Raw genomic sequence first — 21,743 nt, 5'->3', positions numbered from 1 at the left:
TATGGGGAAGGAGGCTTGGATCATTCTAGATTCTGGGAAAGCCAGTTTCCACATAGTTTTCTCCTCCCCCTGCCCATTCCCTGCCTCCCCATCCCTCTAGTACGTCAAGGGATGCTGATATCGTGCATGTGGATAAAGTTCTCTCTGCCATACTTTGCTCCACTCCAGCAGGTCTTAATTTTAACATAGGAGATGCAAAATTCTACAAAACCAAGATTTTAGGGAGTACATCTTAGATTGTTTCCTGAATTACAATTTCCTTAACAGTCAAAGGGCACCCACTGGCTTGCTCCATTGCCAAATACAATCTTAATGTTGCCTGAAGCTCTCATTTCTACTGAAAGATCACACATTTGACTTATGGAAACTACAACTCTGCAATTTGCTGTATGGTGTAACAGAGCCACTGACTCGGATGCCTTTCCATTTTCCAAATTCTTCCACAGCTTTTGACAATGTTTGCCTTTAAAAGATTGCTTTTTTTAAGTTGAAGAAAAATAAGTTTTGTCAGGTTGATTTCATTTCAAATGAACTGAACAGGCAAATATCTCTTCTAGGGTTAGTTATATTTGCTGAGAAATAGTGACAAGCAAGTAGATCTTAATGACATAAAACTGCAAAGCTACCAATCCTTTTTTTTTTTCAATGAGAAGTATTTGCCATCCATTTGCCATTGTGATGAGCAGGGTGATCTTTCAAACAATTTATTACTGCTTCATATTATACATAATTAAATGAAGAAACATTTTAAACTCAAGGGAATTTTTAATAGGTTACTTGCAAATTATTTTTGCAGGCAACAACTTGTACATGATTTTATTTCCAAATCCACAAAAACCAAATTTTATACAAATGAGCTCCGTAAAAATGTCAACGAAAGCCCCTGGGCTTAGCTAGCAGATTGTTCTAAATCCTAATCTGTGGGAAACAGTTTTTTTTCCCCTGCTTGGTTTCCTTTTTTAAAAATCTTTTTCTTTTTTTTTCTAGAAAAAATTTACAAGTGAAATGTTACTACAAAACTTTTTATAAGGAATTTTTTGCAAAACATTTACATTTTACCGTCAACTATTTCTGTTTTAAAATCATTAGATAGATTTAATCCCCTATGCTGCACATCAATTTTTGTGGGATGACAATTTAGTGACATGCATAAAAAAACCCACAAGGCATTAAAATGAAGACTTAAATACAAATATCGTTGCAATAAAACAGTTATAAAATTGAAAAATAGGACCTAAACATCATGCTTACCCTAAGGTTGACAAATTAACTTTTTCTCCTAGATTACACACTTTTATTACTGCTCTCATGAGTGTGATAAATAATGACTTAACATCAAGTTCTAATGTAATCGGCAACACATATACACAAACCTAAGCAAAGAAAGCATTTTGTAAGAAAAAACTACTCTAACACTGGAGTTCTATCATGATAAATACATTGCTTTGCGCTGATAATTACAATAAAAAACAAAGTTTTGTGATGGTGGCCAGGGAATGAACAGTGAAATGCCATTAACAGGATCTGACACACAGCTGGGCCTCGCTGCTCACACCAGCGTGATCCCACTGAGTCAAATGAAGGACAGGGAGATTTACGTCCTTCTAAGACAGAAAAGTGGACTTTGAACGGTCCGCAGAACAGACTGTCAGAAGGTGTCTAATTCCAGTGGAGAGATGTGCACCTGCTAACACATGTTAATAGACTGGAGATGCTCTAAAGTCATCCAGATCCAGTTGGATACATTTGTAATAGGTCTCATTGCTGATTAAAAAAATAACTTTCATTTTTATCAACACCCCTACATAGATATGCGTAAGCAGTGGGCTCTGGAATATGCCGAAGAATGCCCAGACTTCCTTGAACAAAAACACGTCACTACAAGGAAACATGATTAAAACATGAAGAACATTTCTTGCATAAAGAAATTGATAGCACTGATTGTGTAGCATAAGGATAGCTAAATAAATGGATTGGAGGTTTCCATTCCTATATACTCAAACAAACAAAGAGCACTAGAGCAAGTGTCCACTTAGACTAAACCAAACATCCACCTGCTCTGGAGGCTTTGAAGCCAGATACATCGATTGGTAAAGAGTACATTAAATAAAATATACAAAACAATGTACAAAACTCAACTAAAATTTAAAGACTTTGTTACAAGTCTACAAAAGCTTTAAGAAACTTGAAATTTATAAGCACAGTGTAAAATTGTTTTTCCTTTAATCTCAAAGCTTTTTATGCAAACTGAAAGCACAAAAGACCTTCAGCTTTATAGAACGCTACAAAGGGCTGGCCTCAAGTGGACACAGTGTAAACAATGATCAGGACAGTATTTTTCCTTCTTCGAAAATACATGAAATACGACCAAGTTTGGAAGAGAACTCACAAGAGAAGTACATTTTTTTTTCTGAAAGAGAAAAATGCACAAGACAACAGTTACCTATATTAAACAGTCCCTGAATTTCCAATTTTTAATAAACTCTTCAGGGGAAAAAAATTACCTTATATAAAATGATCAGTTTGTTAATTTTTTTCTGTGCAAATCTTAAAAAAAAAACCAAACAAACCGAGAACCAATGGTTAAGCTATAATTGCTACAACCTAAAATTCTTCACGTGAAACTTTTTGGCCATCCTTCCTGTTCAATGGTGGCAGACTTACAGAAAAGATATGCTGAACTTTAGCTTTTCTTTACAGTTATATTTATTTGATTTAGAAATGTTTTTAGTTCAGCATATTTTTCAGGTTGTCTTATAAAGGGTTTAGTTATTAACATAATAAAGAAGTGTAAATATTAAATTCCTTTTGAAATTATTAACCCACTACATGAAATTAAATGTAGCTGGCCAATTTTCAGAAGAGGTAAAAGAAAGTTACAGTGTAACTAATAGATTTTCTGCTGGCATTTAAAAAAAAAGTGATGATCCATACTTTTCTTTGGCTACTGAGTAAAAGTATAAAGAATTCTGCACAACATCAACATAACTTATATTTACAGAATATGAAACTACAGAATGAATTACACCACTCAGGTAACAACTCTATCTAAACAACTTTCAATAGAAATGTTAAAAATCAATTTTGTGATCAAAATCAGGCCTAGAAACCCATGAATTCTATCTCTAAACCTTTGCATCTAAATTGCCACATTTAACTTTTTTTTTTAATTAAAGACATGAGTTTCATAAAAACCTTCTAAGTATTTTTCTTAAGTTTAAGATTCAGTTTTAAATTCCTCTTGTCTCCACATGGAGAAATTACTTGAAGTTCCCTGATTGTCTGAGTCCACACTACTATAATGTAGTGGTCATAATTATCTGAGCTACTCCTCAGATTACTTTGACAGCACTCATCTCATTCAGTTTTTGAGGAATCTCTAAGCTGAGAAAAGACGGCCAAAAATATTTTCAGTTTGCTTACAGGAATCAAACTAAGGAAATACAGCAATATCCCTATCTTTTTCAGTGCCATAAGGTAAAGGAAATGTATGTTAAACACTACTGATTGAATTTATAACAAAGTACATCCAAATGAAAATAAGTCCAGTTAAGGTCCAGCCTACAAACTATTGAGGTCTGTCTTTATAAACATATTAACATACAATGTTAAAAGAGGGGAAAGTCTCATTTAAAAAATTTACGTGATAACGTTCCAAATAACCAAAAAGTACAGTGTGGTGGAAATCTTTTTCCAACATGGTTTTCCAGAATATCAATTTGAATTTTGTACTTTTGAAAATTGTCTCGATGCATCTGCATACACTTCCTGTGCTGACCCTAAAAACTTGGTATTTTTTTTTTTTAAAGAAGCCAAGCATGAAAACATGATTTCCTACTCTGTAATCCACGTTACCGGCCCATTTCCATATCTTGAAAGGTGTGCAAACTGAAGTGCAGCCCTCGACGTCTCTGTGGAAATCCTCCTTCAGAACTCCTCCATGTTGGTTGAAACATTGGGAGTGGCTGGGTTTGAATCTTGAGAAATAGACGCAACTGTCACAATTCTTGGGGAGCCGAGCACCTCGGTCACAGAGGCATCCAGTTCCCCTGAGGTCACAATGGCGAGGGCTGTCCCGCCACCTTTCTTATTCTGGTGAGTTTTGACATGTTTAGAGAGATGATCACTCCGCATAAATCTCTTAGAACATTCTGGACACTCAAATCTCTTTTCACCTAAATAAAATGCAGAGACAAACAAATGATTACACACTCATTTTCTCTGATCATCACACTGTTCAACAGTAAAACTTGGTGTGCTTGGGTCCATCAGGCCCCCAAGAAGAAGGAGGACATTTACTGCCCTTCCCTGACTTTCAGTTGGGCAAGGGACACATTTCTCCCAATGAGGCACTGGATGCCATGTGTCCTTCTGAATGAGAAGAGCAGGGGGAGCCCCTGGGAGGGCTGGATTCCAACTAAGCTCTGACACCAATTTGTTGGCAGGGTCACCTTCATGTCTCTTTTTAAAATTTAGATGTAAAGATTTAGAGTTAGAATTCAAAGATTTCTAACCTTGATTTGGATCACAGAATGAATGAATTTTAACATTTCTATTGGAAGTTGTTACCCAAGTGGTATAATTCATTCTGCAGTTTCATATTCAGTAACTGTAAGTTTATGGTGATGTTGTGCAGAATTCTTTAGATTTCCAGTACTAGTATTAAATGGAGTAAATTGATATGCAATCCTATTATTCTAATGGGAATACAGTATTTAAAGTAAAAATTAACTTCCCAATTTTGAAAAAAAAGTATTTAACATTTTTGTCCTTGCTATTCAGGGAATTAGGCTATAGAGAGATGGGGAAAATATACATTTATTAATGGGACCTCCTCTGTGCCAGACCCTAGGTTAAGCATGTCACAAATATCTTATCAGATCCTCAAAACCACCCATTTTACCGATGAGAAAACTGAGGCTGACAGAGGCCTGGCAGACTTGCCCAGGGTAACAATCACATTTGAGCTCTAGCCTACAAATCTTTCCACTTTATCACCTGGCTGCCTAAAGTGGCTACTGTTTCTTAAATTATTTTAAAATAATTATTACATTTCAACAATGATTTTTTAGAAATGTTCACCTATTATATAAAAGCCTCAAAAAAGCTTTTTTTAAATTGGTTATTGACAAGCCTACAGAATCACGCCCAAAGAAAAATGTTCACTCAATAGAATCCTGACACATTTGTTTGAGAGTTTTCATTTCAAAAACAAACACCAGAGGATAAGAGATGAGATCACAAAAAGCAGAACCAGACTTGGGTCATTGACAATGTCATCAGTGATGAGTTGAGGCCCATCCGTGGAGGAAGCTGCTCTGAGTCCAGGGGCCCAATCTCGGCTGAAGTCTCTGGCTGGCATGCTGAGGAACAATATGGCGGTTTCTGCTTAGGGAGGACTGATGGGGGCAGAGGAGGGCAGGGACTAAGAGGACACCTCGGCACATTGTCACATCAAGGATACTGGTGGTAGCCCCTAATTTTCAGTCCGAAGACCTCAGTTCAAATGTCAGCTAGCATTTGCTCCCAAATGGGGTGATACTCCTCCAGAGTACTGGGGTCTGTGTGGATCAATGCTCCAAGGACCCCCCCACCCCACCCCCCAGCTTCACCCTAGGCTTAAAGGAAAGGGAAATGCTGCTACAATGCAGTACCCACTTTACTGGAGGATTAGGTAGGTGGGCAGACCTCTGGAAGCCTGACTGGCTTCAACCTTCCTGAGGTTCCAAAGCTTAGGCAACCCTCAGCCTCGGCCTGAAACAACCACTTAGCCATCCCCAGCCCCCCCCCCCCAATGCCCTCATGGACCCTCCAGACCTCCCTGCATTAGACACACCAAGAACCAAAAATAGCTCTGAATTCTCTGGCATTTTGTGGCTGCCAACAGCTTTGGGGGCCCGGCTGTAGGGGGGGGTGGGGGGGTGCTTCTCAGTCCAGGGACTCACAAGGCTGCTCAGGGAAAAAGCCACAAGGCCTCTTTTCCTTTACATCTGGTCACTCCTGAGGGCAGACAACTGCTCACATGACCTCTGAGGTCACTCCCAACTCTGGGATAAACCAACATTTACAAGAAATAATTTATTGAGGAGGATTGAAGGAAAGCTTAAGTCTGGCACCGTCCTGGACCTAGGGCCATGGAGGAAGCTGGTTTGGATGAAGATCCAGGCTGCTGACTGGCCAGTCTGTAGTCCTGAGCTGCCTGAGGCCCACAGAGATGAAGGAACACCCCCAGAAGAGAGGCGGGAGGGCCCTGAGCCTTGCTGGCTCTGAAGTCCCTTCCTATCCATTAGGCCCAGGATAACCTGCTTCAGTGCAGCCTCTTAGGCCCCCAGCTCCTGGAGGGAGAGCCCGGAGCCTAGGCCAGGGGGTCTGCCAGAGATGGTGGGGATGGAGGGGACTGACAAGCTGAGTGTTCCCGGGAAGCTTCCTGAGCCTCTCTATGCTTCAATGTCCTCATCTGTAAAATGGGGCGCCAGCCTCTTGAGGCTCCATGGATCCTTGTGGCTCCTACCCTGAGATCCTAGGACTCAAATGGGGCTGCTCCTAGGACACTGCTGGTGGTCCACTGTCAATGAGAACCTCCCCCCCCCCCCACTCCCTAAGAGACACTAAAGTGCAGCAGACATACCTGACCGGTTGCCTGCAGTACAGGAGCAGACAGGGCCCTTCAGGCCACTGGGCCTTGCCTTTGGGGCTGCCCGAACCACAGCCTGATCGCCCTTCTGCTCCCCCTCTGGACCCTCATTGTCTTTGTGGGCTCCTGGGGCCCAGCAGCTGCGATCCAGCAGGACCCCCCCCGCCCCCAGCCTCTGGACAGAGCAAGTGCTTAGAAGAGGGGGAGATCATCTGCCAGTCTGCATGGGAACTTCCTGGGCCGGTTGTGTCCAGTTACACACTGACAGTCTGGGGTGGATGCTCTCATCTGGTCACTCCTAGCATATTCTGCCTGGATCACTGACTGTAATTCTCCAATAAGAGCATTACTGTGTACAATGAAAGCACTTGGCCACAATAGAGGAACGTTTTTTCTGGATAAGCTTTTTTGGGAAGAAGTTTATTCCCAACATAGAAGGAAAAACCAAAACCATCTCTAATCATGGACAATAACACAGCACAACCAGATGACACGAAGCATCTAAGGAAAAAGCCATTGGCCAGGCCCCTAGCTCTTGCCTCTAAAGGGCGGCCTCTTCTTGCCCTGGTTTACAATGCCTACAGCATTTTTGAACATGCTCTGTCTAACAGAGGATTCCAAGGACATCCAACTTTCAGACTCTCCCTTTTCCGGTGTCTAATTCTGCAGGAGCAGCAACTTCTTTGAACAAGTTCTGGCTCAACACGTCAAAAGGCTTCGTACCTTGACTCAGATACAGTGAGTAGGTCAAGCCGATGCTCAGAGAATGAGAACCCCTTGGGGGAGGCCCCAGTGGTCTCCAGTGGGGTGTGCCTGCAACTGTGTTTTGATCCCTTTTCCTGACTCTCAGTCAGGGGCTCCACCTGCCCACCCCACATCTAGCTGAGGGTTCCTTCACAGTATGGCTCCCATTTGTTCTCGTCTCTTTACAAACAAGACCACAAGCCCAGTCCATCACTTCCTACCGAGGACATGGTAAGAACCTTCCAAGTGGTCTCCCTGAGTCGGGCTGTGCTAGGTGTTGGGAACTCCAATGGGCAAGAGTGAGCCCTGCTCTCAGGAGGTCTGCCAACAACTGGACCAACTGGGTACAGGGTCAGTTGGGGCTGTCTCAGAAGGGAGGTGCAAAGTTCTGAGAGGCTGAGGAAGTCCTAGAAAGAGAGCTCTCACAGTCCTTGGTCTTTTTCCCTCCAGGGTTTCTGGATCGGTGGAGCTGGGGGAAACTGCATTAAGGGCGGGTGACAGGACCCTGTCATTGGCTCTGATTCTGTTTTCCCAGCAAAGTCTGGACACAGGCTCTCTGGGCTCTTTCTTCCTTCCTGAGTCCATCTGGCCTGCTGGACCAGGGTACAAGCCACTGGCTCCATTGGTCAATGTTCAGGGACTCCCAAGGGCCCCCTGCTTCCAAAATGAGGATGGAGCCCAGAGAGCCCCTGTGGATCCTCCCTAGAGACCCACCCTAGTCGTCTTCTGAGGTCGGCTGGGATGCCACCTCCTCCGGGAAGACTGCTGAGTCCTCCAGCTGGGAGTGTCATCCTGCCCCCTCCTCCAGTCCCATTATCTTCTCTCTCCTTAGCTCTTTCTATCTGCTAGCCCACCTGCCCCTGGCCCAAGCTCCCTGGGGGATGGGCTTCCCTCCCTCTCAGTGGTGAGGATGCTGAGTTGAACCAACCTGAAAACATTTCATCCTCTGCATGAGGCCACCTCAAAGACAAGAATGCAAAGGTTCCCCTTCCTCTTTACAAATTGTCACAACAATTGAGGCAAACTCAACATCCTGGAGGACTTGGCTTGGCAGAGGGTAAGATTGGGCTGTTAACCCTTCAAGAAGTCTCCAAGGGCCCCTACCTGTATGGGTCCTCCGGTGCCGTTGCAGCTCATCGCTTCTCGTGAACCTCTTGCCGCAGAAGATCCAGTTGCAGACAAAGGGCCGCTCGCCCGTGTGCCAGCGCAGGTGTGCCCGCAGGTGCGATGTCTTGCCATAGACCTTGCCGCACCCTTCAATGTGACAGATGTGCTGCTTCTTTTTTCCCGGCTCATTGGTGCCTCTACCCAGAACAAAGGAGAAGTTCATGTCTCTCCTTGAGGCTGACCCCCTCTCTCCCCATCCCTCCTCTCTCCTCTCCTAGTTCCCTTCCCCACTCCCTTCCTCCCCATCCCTCCTCTCTCTCCATCCATCCTCTCTCTCTCCATCCTTCATTTCTCTTCATCCCTTCCCTCTCCCACTCCCTTCCTCCCCATTCCCCCTCTCTCCCCATGACTCCTTTCCATCCTTCCCTCTCTCTATCCCTCCCCCTCCCAGTCCTCCTCTCCCCATTCGCTTCTTCCCCATCCCTCCTCTCTCCATCTTTCCTCTCCCCCATCCCTCCTCTCTCCATCCCTCCCCATTCCCAGTCCTCCCCTCTCCCCGCCTCCCACCCCCCAGGTTGGGGGGTACACCCACCTCCCCTCGCCCTCACGGCAGTTGGGGCAGGAGCAGGCCACCCTGCGCAGCCTCTTGCCAGGTTGGACTTCCTGCTCAGCTGTCTGCTGGGCCTGCTGCAGCTGTGTGATCTGATCCGGGCTGACGGCGCCCAGGGTGGCATTGGCCAGGCCCCCGACGGCCACGGTCACTGGGGCAATGGTGGCCTGCTGCACCTTCACACCATCCTGGCCTTGCTGTTGCCCTGGGGGTGGGGGAAAGATGATGGTCAGTAGCCACACCCCAAGCCTTGCCCCTCCCACCCTTTGCAGACAGGGAAACTGAGGCTCTGGCAAGAAGGTTCCCCCCCCCCAGGGCTACTCAAAAGCTGCACCAGGAGGTCTTCCTTCAGGTCCACCACCCTGCTGAGGCTTCCAAAGCTGGTGGAAGACTTTACAGGGCTGAGGAAGAACTGCCCAAGGGTCTTGGGGCAGGCAGGGATTTGATTGTTTTCACAGGGTCCGGCCTATGGTCTTGGGGCAGACCCCTCTCTCCCACCTGCCATCCCCCCAGTTCATAGGAAGAAGAACCCTGAAGGTTTGCAGAGCACTTAAGAGATCACATGGAGCCTCAGGACTACCCTGGGAGGGAGGCACCATCATCATCTGTTCTTAAAGCAAGGAGATGGGAGGCTGGATTTGAACTCCAGTCTAACTCCTGTCCCATTTCAGCATCACCTCCTGCCTCTGGATTTGGATGGAAGCCAGGAGGCAGAGAGGAGATGGAAAACCATGTGTGTGCAAGGAGTGGCCAATAGGTCAGTGTAACCAAATGAGGAAGAGTGTCAGGACTCGGGATACCGGAGGGAATAGAGGTCAACTGTGTCTGCTCAGACATAGGGACAAAGCCAGGTCTATCCTCTGGCTGGGGGGGGGGGGGGCACTGAAAGCAATGGAGGCCAGATCAGTTCCTCCCTGTTAGATTCTAAAAGATGAAATGTTTGCCATTGACCAACTCCCACATCCAAGGCAGAAAGCCTCTGGTCTAGCAGCCTTCTCTCCAAGTCAATCCCTGGCCTTCTGACCCTCCATCATCTGCCTGGGCTACTCTCCCACCTGGAGAAAGTCCTAGAGCAATTCCTTCCCATGAGCCACCTGGGGCCCCTGCTGATGGTTTCTCTCTTGTGTCCCCCCAGACTTCCCCTCCCCTCCCAGTCTTATCCCTTGCTGTCATTCATTATACAGGCCCTTCCCCTACTTCTGGCCAGGTCAGATCCTGCCTCAGGAAGCCTGGAATTGTCTGGCTAATCGAAGCTCTTGGAGGGCAGGGATGATTTATCCTTGTGTATCTGGTAGGCACTTACTAAAGACACACAGTGATGAGGACAGGAGGAGTCAGGACCCAGGCCTGAGCCCCCTCCAATTCTTCAGACCCAACCTTGCCATTGCTCTGGACAGACCAGGCCCGGTAGATGGACAACAGAGAAAAAGGTAGGACTGTTCATGTGATTTGGGACCCATTCTTAGCTATCGAAAAGGTACATGAGGGATTAAGAGACAGATAACAAGAGGGTCATGTTGACCCTGAACACTGAATCAGCATCCTGAAAAAAGCAATGGGTTCAATTCTAGCTACCAAGGCCCAGAGTGGGAGATTGGAGAAGAACCACTGTCCCAATATCCAGGAAAGGGAAGGTCTTAGGATGAAAAACATCAGAGGGGCATTTCCAGGATGTGTGCTCTCAACTGGCTAAGTAACACCTCAATTATAGGTAAATGAAGAGATAGAGAAACCCCTTCCTTCACCCAAAGTAAAAGCTTCTGATCACAAGTCTTAGCCCCTGGCTGAGACCTGGCTGAAGATCTCTCAAGATATAGATTCCAACCAAGGTCTTCAGTTCAGCATCCAAACAAACTTGGTTGGGGAGGCTGTCAGGGAGGGACATGAGGCAAGTGAACTCATCTAGCCTCCTTAAAGGAGACAAAGTACATTGTGTGCATGTGTATGTGCCCATGAATGTGTGAGAGGAGGTCTGCTGGCACTGCAGAAGTCACTGCCATTCCCTTAAGCCTCCAACTCTACAAGACTATTCTAGGGCCATGAAAGCAAACTCACTCCTCTGGGAAGTGGGGTAAAGGTAGAACAAACTGGACCTCGAGTCCCAAACAGAGGGAAATTTGTCAAAAAACAAAGAATAGAAGACAAGGGGAGACTAAGTTGTGAAGAGATGGCTCTTGGGCAACAACCCAAGGGACCTGGAAGGACCAGATCTCTATAATAAAGAGCAACTATTACTCAAACATTTTATTGTTGATTAAGAAACACAGATCAATCAGCATGGCCAGCTACTGTGATAAAGATTCACTATTTGACAACAATTGTTCAGAACCATGGATAGCGATATTGAAGAAAGAAGATTAAATCAACACTTTACTCTTTCTACAAAAATAAACTCCAAATGGATACTTGATCTAGAAATAAAAGGTCACATTGTAAACAAATTAGAGAACCCTGGAAACAATTTTCCTATAAGATCTATGGATTAGAAGAATCATGAACAAACAAGAAATAGAAAGATCACAGAAGATAAAACAGACAATTTAGATTATACAAAATCTTTTTTTAATTTTATGTAAACAAATCTAATAAAACTAATATTTAAAGGGAAACAGCTTGGAAAAATCTTTGAGGCAAGTTTCGCTAATAAAGGTCTCATTTCCAAGACATAAAAAGAGCTGATTTTGATTTATAAGAAAAGGAGCCATTTCCCAATTGATCTAAAGACATGAAAAGATAGTTTTCTAAGAAACAGATTATTTATAGTTGTATGAAAAAAATGCTCCAGTTCTCTTCTATATAATTAGAAAAAATGTAAATTAAAACAATTCTGAGATTCCACCTTAAATTTATGGCAAAGATGACAAAAAAACAAAATGATACGAGTTGGAGCGAGTTTGGAACAAAGTCACACTGATGCACTCTGAATCTTTTTTATGAAAAAGTACAATTATTCTGGAAACCAATTTGGAATTATACAGAAGTTCCTGTCCTTTGTCAAAGAACAACCAAAATGGTATCACTATATTTGAGACAAATTATAGTGGTTCTGGTTAATTGTGGCTAATCAGACCTATACGAGCTTGGGATGCTCTACCATACGTCAGGCACAAAGTCCATGGGAACATCTGGGAGGGCAGGGATGTTTTATCCTTATGTTTCTGGTGGGCACTTTCTAAAGACACACAGAGTGAAATTTATGGCAATCTAAACTTACATATGTCACATTTCCTTGGAACTGCTTCCATTCTACCTTCCTTATAGAGTGTGCCCTCCCATGAGGTCATGCCATCCTGGGTGGTCCTGTGCCAGTGTCTCCCATGCTGCACAATTAATTCCTAAGTTCTTCAATGAGGCCTTCAGGGTGTCTTGGTGTCACTTCTTCTGACCCCCTTGTAAGCCCTTGCCCTCTGTGAGTTTGCCACAGAATGGTCTTTTTGGCAAGCATTATGTCTGGCACTCTAACAACGTGTCCAGCCCATTGTAGTTGCTCTCACTATTGTGGTTTAGCTTGAGAAAGGTCCTCCATGTCTTAGATCTTCTCTTGCCATCTTAAGGATCTTAAGAATCTTCCTAAAACATTTAAATGGAAGTGATTCAGTTGCCTGACTTGGCGCTGGTGGACTGTACAGGTTTCATAGGTATAGAGCAATGAGGTCAGCACAATGGCTCTGAAGACCTTTAGTTTGGTGGTCAGCCTAATACCCTTTCTCTCCCACACTTTCTTTAGGAGCCTCCCAAACACTAGCTCGTTCTGGTAATGTGAGTGTCAACCTCATTATCAATGTGGACCTCCATGGAAAGGATGCTGCCAAAGTATGTAAATTTGTCCACAGTGCTCAAAGCTTCTCCATTTGTTAACTGATGGTTCCACATATGGGTAATGCGGTGCTGGCTGACGGAGCACCTATGTTTTCTTGGTGTTTATTGTTAGACCAAAATGAGCACAAGCAGCAGAGAATCAATCCATATTTTGTTGCATCTCAGTTTCAGAGGCTGCACTGAGGGAACCATCATCTGCAAACAGAAGATCAAACACCAACATAACATTCCCTCCACTTTGGTCTTAGCTTGTAGCCTTTTCAAGGTTAAAGAATTGGCCCTCAGTGTGGTAGCTGACCTTGAGGCTATGCTCATCTTCAGTGAAGGCACTTGATAACATGGCTGAAAACATCAATGTAAAAAGCATGGGAGCAAGGGCACAGCCTTGTTTTACTCCATTGGTGACTGGGAAATCTAGAAAGTATCATCCACTATCCAGAACCCAGGCATGCATGCTATCATGGAACTGATATACAATATTGATGAACTTCTGTGGACAACCAAACTGTGCTATGATTTTTCACAAACCCTCACAACTGACAGTATCAAAGTCCTTGTCAGCTCTACAAACATTGTACATAGAACTCTGTTCTGTTCCTAGCATTTTTCCTGGAGTTATCGGGCAGCAAATACCATATTGACTGTTCCTCAACCCTTTCTAAAGCCACACTGGCTCTCAGGGAGGTGACCAACTTCCAAGTGAAGGAAGAATCTTAAAAGCAATGGCTAAAAGAGAAATACCCCCCTGATTATCCTAGGACAGTTTATTCCCTTTACCTTAATAGAGATGGATGATGGAGACAACCTTGAATTCTTAGGGGATAATCTCCTCATGCCATATAACTTGGAAAATTTCAGTCATGTTTTGAATGAGCAATGGACTCCCCACCTTGTAGATCTCAGCTGGAATAGGGTCAGCACCAAGTGCTTTGCCACTTGAAAGGAGCCTGATGGCATTCAAAACTTCTTTTTCAGTTGGAAGTTCAGCTAGGGACTGACTGACTTCAACTTGAAATGGTCAATGGCTTCTGCATTGATGGATGATAGAAGTGTTCAGCCCATCTCTCTCTAGGATCATGTCCCTATCACTTACCAATGAGGCTCCATCAAGACTGAATAACTGAGCTGCACCATTATGTTTGTGGCACATAAATAGCTTTTGCCCAAATCACCCTTTAAATTTTAAAATTACCCTTTAAAACAATATTGTGCTATAGGAAATGAGGAAAAGGATGATTTCAGACATGATAAGATTGATATGAACTGATATAGAGCCAAGAGAACAAATACTAACAATTTCTGAAAAGAATAGCTAATATTTACAGGGTATAAGCACTTTACTATATGACCTCCTTTTATCCTCACAACCACCCTGGGAGGGAGGTGCTGATTATTCCTATTTTGTAGATGAAGAAACTGAGGCAGAAGATATTCAGTGACTTACCCAAGACCAGGCACCTAGAAGCATCTGAAGCCAAATCTGACGTCCTCCTGCCTCTAAGCACAGAGCTCTGTGCGCTCTGGCTCTCACTAGGACATCGATATTATTCAAATAAACCATTTCTAGAATTTTTATTAACTAATGAAGAATGAAATGAGTAGCACAAGGAGAATAATTCATGCACAACATCAATGCTGTAAAAACAAACTTGGAAAGCTTTAATAAATAGGATCAATAAAATGACCATTCATGATTCCAAAGGACTGATGGAACATGCTACTCATTATTCTTTGTAGGAGAGGAATTTATGATATGGAATGATTCTCTGTCTGCCTGTCTCATTTGTGTGCAGTTATTAGGGGAATTTGCTTGGCTTGATATGCATGTTTTTAACAAGAAATTTTATTTTTTCTCTATTGGAGGCGGGGCAAGTTTTTTTTAACTAGAGAAGTTCAAATGTGAAATTTTGCATGAATTGTCAAATATATTCTTGGCTCTATTTTCACTTTGTTAAAGAGACCACCAATGAAGTAAGAAACAAAACACTTCAATAAAACTGGAGAAACTGGGGTACTAAGACATAATTTTGACCAGCTAGGTATGTGACAATCCCTGAATCTGAGGATTGGTAGAGAACGCTAATTAATCTAGACCACAGATGAAGGGATATGCATAATAAAAATATTCAAGTGAGGACCATTGGCTTCTGCTTGAAATCCCCCATAAATACTTGTCTCTTTGCAACTCCCACCTTCTCCTGGTTCTTTCTTTGGGGACCAAACAGTACAAGCTAATTTCTCTTTCCAAGATAGTCTGTCATGGTATTCCCTGGAGCATTTTTTCCAGGCTAAACAACCCCAATTGTTTCAAATAACCTGCTAAGTTAGGCACAAGACCTTTTGCTTTTCTGATAATTCTCACAGCAGTATTCTCTAGCTTCTCACCCTATGGCACCACCCCAAACTGAAATCTATATTTCAGATGGCCTGACCTGGGCTGATAGCAAAGTCATTATCACCTCCTCATTCTTGGAAGTGATGATGACTCTTTTAAGAAACCTAATTGCACTATCTTCTGGGGCTGCCATATCCCACCACTGAATTCTAATGAATTAATGGCTCCCTAAAATCCCCAGATTTTTTCCCAGATGCTATCAAGGAATGTCTCCTTGAGCCTGTGATGTTGATTTTTTGAGTCCAGCTATAAGACTTTACATTTCTCCCTATCAGCTTAATATCAAAAACAGCCCTGTCAAGAGCCCTTTGAATCTGGATTACATCATCCTGTGTTTGCTATCTCTCCAGTCTGGCATTATCTTTCCATTTTCACAGCATTTGGTATTCTCCAATGAGATACAGTATACTTCAAAGAGTATAGAGCTCCAAAGAGCTAATACATAAACACCAACTATCCTTCAGATTTTCATTGCAATTTCTGAACTTTTCAGTTCTTCTTTGGGGCACAGAGTAAATCCTGAGTGGACTGAAAGCAGTGATCATGGCCCACTGGTCACTGGGAGATACAGACTATGGAAAACTAGCACCCTGTGTTAGGAAATCTTACCGAAGACCTTGATATTAGAAAATTGCAGAAAATATCAGTCTCGTAATAATAATTTCGTTTTTTTAAAGATACAAAATTAGAAGTACAAAAACACCCAAATACTGGATGTAGAAAACATGGCAGAGATAGCAATGGGAAGGTCTGGAGGTCTGAGCACTGCAAGTTCCTTGTAAGTCGGTCGTGTAAGATGGTAGCCAAATAAATGACTTTACCCTTAGGTTGCCTAGAAAAAGACCAGGGTCACAGAAGAGGGAAGATGACAACTTCCATGCTACTTTGTCCTGGTTGGACCAATCTATTCTCCACTGATCCTCACAACAATCCCGGAAAGTAGGTGTTATTATTTTCCACTTTACAGATGAGGAATCTGAGGCAAAAGGAACTTAAGTGATTTACCCAGGACCACATGCCTCCTTGTTTCAGTTTTCTTACCCCATTTGTAAATCACTGTGTAGTTATAGATGCTACGTTTTAAGTATACTAAAGATAACATTAGTGAAGGCCAAATTAGCAAAATAAGGAAACTTAAAACCACAGGCTATTTGAAGGAACTGGTAATGTCTATTCTGGTTCGTGGGAGATAAGATCTCTTCAAATTTCTTAAGGGTTGTCATGTGAAAGAGGTTTGAATTTTGAATGTCTCAATGTCTCGAAGAAATGGGAGGTTGGAGGAAAATATCAGGAAAAATGTCCTCACAACACAGCAGTGCCAAAGTCAAGTGAACTACCTTGGGGAAATAGCAAAGTTGCTGCTGAGACCTCCAAATGGAACTGAGATGGCTTTTTTCTAGAAGACTGGAGAGGACATTTATGTTTCATGTAGGGCCAGGGAACTTCCTGAGTGCCTTTCAATTCTAGATTCTGTGATTCTCTGAAACTGATTTGAGCGAGACCCTTAAAGTACATGGGACATTTCTGAAGATGTTTGTACTTTTGGTTATTTTAAATAAATCAATGCTCCTTTCGTCCCTCTTTTGTCTGATACTCCCAGTTTCATCTTACAATGCCCTTGGGTTGACTCTGTTTAGTTGGGTCTCTTGCCAAGCTTTCTTCATGCTGGTTTTGCCCTACATCACTTCTCACTGCTTTATGAGGCCATACTGTTCATAATGTGCTACTCTTCTCCACAAGAAATCATAAATGAGCTTTATTCTAAACTGCTATAATTCTTGACATAGCCTTATCCCTCTGATTTGCAAGTCAAGCATTTATCTGTTAAAGTGGCAGGCTCTCTGGCCTTATGATGGAACTTAATTTACATTCCTATGTCCTATATGAAATTACAATCAGTTCTGATGCCACCATTTCTTCTATTCATGTTCCAATTTTCTGCATCAAATGAGCATCATGATTAGAGGAAATACCCACAATGATGAGATCATAGATTAATTTCAAAATTTCAGACGAAGATGAATTTAAAGAGAAAAGTGATTGTATGTAGGAAAGCCAATTAGAAAGGCATTATAGTAATTGAGGGAAGAGGTGATAGAGGCTTAAACTAGGGTATTGGTCCTGACTTTGGAGAGAAAGGGAACAGACTCAAGAGATAGTATGGAAAGACAATAACTATCTATGAACATCTACCATGTGCAAGGCACTGCCACAAGACTGGTCTATGTAGGTGAAGGAGAGACAAGAGTCAATGATTCTTGTAGTTATGAACCTGGGGGATTTCGAGGAGGGTCAGGACAAGAAAGAATGAGTTCTGTGTGGGAGATGTTGAGCTTAAATTGGGTTGGCATTTCCACATCATCAGACATTTAAGGACTGGATGTGGGATTGAAGATCAAAATAAAGATTATTATTGGATATTATAAATCTGAGACTCATCTTTGCAGAGATAATTCTTCAGTGGAGAACAGAAGAGACTACTAAAGAAAAGAATGAAAAAAAAAGAAGAGGACCCATAGTAAAATTAGCTACTACAGAAAGAGCATGCCTTGAGAGAAATTTTGTAAAATTGTGGCTGATAAGGGTATTTTCTCAATATTATCAAGAAGCCTTCAAATTTCTTTACAAAAAAAGCACTTACTAACAAAATTAAATTGTTACCTACTTAATTTTCATAGACTTTCCGATAATGAAGTTTTTGTGGAGGGCTCATTTTTCAGGGAGAATTCTGGTGATCTGACAGTGAAAACTCATCAATTTGAAATCAATATTTGGTGGGAGAGGGCAAGAAGTGATGTGAGGAGTGAAGAGGTATCATTTGTAAGCACCAAGATGGAATATTCAGATGAATTATAAAAACACTTATTGAGGCTGACTTTTCCAAAACTAATATATCCATCAAAGATTGGGGAAATTTGGGGGCAAGAAATTAAATTTATTTTTAAGCTGAAAATGATCATATTGAGAGAATATCTAACACAATATCATATTTAATATGTTTTAATGAGAAATGCACTGTTGACATGAGTATTTCCTTGTTCAGTTGTGTCTGATCCAGTATGACCCTGTGAACCACACTGTCCATGGGATTTTCTTGGCAAACAGACCAGAGTCATTTGCCACTTCCTTCTCCACTGAATTAAGACAAAGGTGACTTGTCCAGGGTCATACTAATAAGTGTGTAAGATTTGAAATCAGGTTTTCCTGACCTCAGGTCAAGTATCCACTGAGTCATCTAAGTGCTCTAAAAAACGTTCTTAGGGGACCCGTATTCATATTACATTGAAAACAGCATGCAATTTCTTCATGTCACCAGCAGCCCCTTTTCCCCGGCATTCACTAAGCAACCTTCTTTTGACTCCCTCTGGTTTCCCAGGTAACTCAATATGCCTCAATTACAGACAAAGGTGTTCAATGCTGGAAAAATATTCTCCCCTACCCACAAGTTAATATATTTGGATTTTTGCATGCCACCAACATCTTAACAAGATGAAGGACCACAGTGTTGGGCTGGCAAATAACCAGGGTGGTCTGGGATGCCCCCCTCTACTGCACTCTTAATTTTTTTCTCCTTATTGAAATAACTTGTTTGTACTTTCAGAATTTCATTCTTGAGTTTCCCATCACTCCAGAGCTCATTTCTTTTTTTTAAATTAATTTTTATTAAAGATATTATTTGAGTTTTACAATTTCAAAGCTGATTTCTAATGAAGAATTTAATCTGCTAGGTTGGCAGTGTAGTTATAGAGCAATGGACCTGGAGTCAGAAGATCAGCCTCAGATATTTATTAGCTGTGTGTCCCTGGGCAAGTCACTTAATCTCTGTCTCAGTTTCTTTATCTGTAAAATGGGGATAATAGCACTCCCTTGGGTTCTTGCAAATATAAACTGAGATAATATATGTACAGTAACTATACAAATGTTAGCTATTATTCTCATTATTAGAATTTTAGACCATGAAATCCCATATATCCTTCCTATTAGACCTTAGAAAGTTGCTTTTCCATCTCTAGAGTACATATCAGGTTCTACATAGCTTTTCTCTTCTTTATCAAACTTAGGAATATGTGATCATTTATTACAGAAAAATATTCAAGTCTCTGAAAAACAAGCTAAAATGTTCTAATCATTTCCATCACTTTTGCTCACTAGCTTCCAATTTTTCCTCATTAATGAGAGCTTTCCTCTTGTTGGTTCCTACACCTTTTACAGGATGAGATGACTATTAAGGCAAGTCAAGAAATCATTAGGGGTATCTTGTTATCCAAAAGGTCCGTGGTATATCCTAATGCAAAATTATTTCTATTTTTCCTACCCTGAGGGTTCTCCAAATTCTCTCCCTCATCTTTCCCCGATTCTAGTTTCTTAATTTTCTCCTAAGTTTATTTTCTTAATAAACAAAGTTCTTCCACCTTTTACCTCTCCTCTATTCCCTCTCACCATTTGACCATGAGTAGGAAGGATAGGCAACTAGCTAGAATTCAAGGGTTGATCAAAGCTTTTTCTCCAGAGTTTGGATTAGTGACTCTAACAATACATGGGACCTCAACCTCCTCATCTTGTCAATAGATCACATTCCTTCCTGTTTTGACCCAGAACAGTAAAGAGCAGTCATCAATGATTACTTCTAATACAGACAGAGAGAGGAGTATGAGTTTCTGGTGAAAGTGACTCCTTTGGTGAATCTAGGCTCTTAGTGACATAAGAGAAGTCTGGATGTAAACACAGTATGGCTGGGATGGCTAGAGAGCAAATTTGTATTTGAGAAGAGGAAAAAGATGAAAATGTGGCCAAATTTACAACTAGGGAAAATGAGACCATCTTGTTAATAATCCCTTTGTATGCAACAGCTCCACAAGATACAACAGTGGCCTGGAAAATCTGGAAAGGAGTTTCAATTAAAATTTACCACAAAAATACCCCAGCTGGTGGCTGGAGCTGAGCTGATTAATAGCCACCAATAACACCTGCCCTCCAAGGGTTTCTATTCTACTGGGGAAACATGAGGCGAGGGAAGAGAAGAAATCTAAGGCAACCTGAGGACCATTAACACGGGGCATCTGAGAAGGCTTGACAAAAGTGACATTTGAGCTGAGACTTGAAGGTGATAAGGATTCTGAGGGAGAATTGAGGGAGTAGTGGGGTATGTATTCAAGGGATGGAGAAATGGGAATAGGTACTCAATAGTTTTCACTTTTTAAAAATTCTAGATCTAAAATTGAGATATTCTGTCTTTTCATGATGCAATTTAGTATAAAATTCAATTCCATAATTATTAATAAATTGCAAATCCATGAAGTGTTTTAAAATGAGGCAATAGCTGCCAGTAGGCCTAGCCTGAGCTGAGTTCAAACCCAAGTTCAGCACTTTCTAGCTGTGTGGTCCTGGGCAAATTATTGAACTACTATTTCAGTTTTCTCAACTATAAAATAATAACTCTTATAAGGGTTCTAATAGGTGCACAGTGCTTAGCAAGCTGCATAGAAGATACTTAATAAAGGTCCTTTTCCTTCTCTCATTCCTTCCTATTTCATATAACAGTTGACAATTTAAAAAACACTCCAAACTACTCACTTACATTGTTATCTACATGATTTTATGAAATTCAATGTGAAAGGAAAGTGAAGGCAAACTTGTGAAGAACAATCCAGAGCAAAAGGACAGACATGCACAGGGAGGCTGGAAAGATGGGCTGCACCCGAGATAGGAAAGGCGGATCCAGTGGAGAGCCGGGGTCTGGTGGGCAGAGCCTGAGAGAGAACTCAGGTGGAAGGGGAAGTCATGTCTGGTCCTGTGAGACTTAGGCCTCTGCAGTCTGGTCTGTCTGACCATCCAGGTCTGGTCTTCCTCCTGCTAGAGCCAGTCAAACCTGCTCTCCTGGTGATCTCTAAACAAAAATGATATCTCATTTTCAGTTTTGTTTTTGTCAGTTTATGTTTCTGGATCACTTCTGATTTGCAGAAGTCCAGTGTAATATTTAAAAGGCTCGAGGATGGCCAAGTTTTTCATGAATGACTCTGCTTCTCCTTTATTCTTGGGAAAAGAGGTATGACGGTTGGTGCACCTCATTTCTCATCGTTCGAGTTAGGGAAGACCCAAAACCAAAGGGAGCATTTTCTTTCTAAAAAAACATTGGAAGCCTTTAAATGCTAATCTCAGGAGAGTTCTGATCCTTCTTCAAGAAAAATTCCCATCAAACACTTCTTGATTTCTTATGAGCAAGGTGAGGGAAAACCATCAGTTATCCCTGGTCTTTCTCTGAGGGGAAAACAAAGAAAAGAAGGGAGTATCACCAGAATGGAGGGGAGGGTCCCTCCCAATCTACAAGCTGCATTTAATAAACTATCATTGGGGTTTTTTTTTGAGTGTTAGTGGGAGGGGCTGTGGGCAGTGTTGCCAAGGTAGTCACACACAACACTGCTGGGTAGAGAGAA

The 21,743-nt window shown here is 42.2% G+C and overlaps 1 protein-coding gene across 1 annotated transcript in view; it reads right to left on the bottom strand.

Annotated features, from left to right (window-relative positions):
* Positions 1–600: 600 nt before the first annotated feature.
* The window catches only part of SP4 (Sp4 transcription factor), a 46,587-nt gene continuing 25,444 nt past the window's right edge, over positions 601–21,743 (bottom strand). Inside the window, exons 4-6 of the mRNA XM_074195449.1 lie at positions 9,078–9,300; positions 8,483–8,682; positions 601–4,175 (exon numbers count right to left, since the gene is read on the bottom strand). Coding sequence (XP_074051550.1) covers positions 3,928–4,175; positions 8,483–8,682; positions 9,078–9,300 — 671 coding nt within the window. The 3' untranslated portion in view covers positions 601–3,927. The remainder of the gene's footprint in view (positions 4,176–8,482; positions 8,683–9,077; positions 9,301–21,743) is intronic.

This window comes from Macrotis lagotis, chromosome 7, assembly GCF_037893015.1.
Source record: "Macrotis lagotis isolate mMagLag1 chromosome 7, bilby.v1.9.chrom.fasta, whole genome shotgun sequence".
NCBI lineage: Eukaryota > Metazoa > Chordata > Mammalia > Peramelemorphia > Peramelidae > Macrotis > Macrotis lagotis.
The sequence above is the reverse complement of the archived record's forward strand: the minus strand, read 5'-3'. Positions and strand labels throughout refer to the sequence as shown.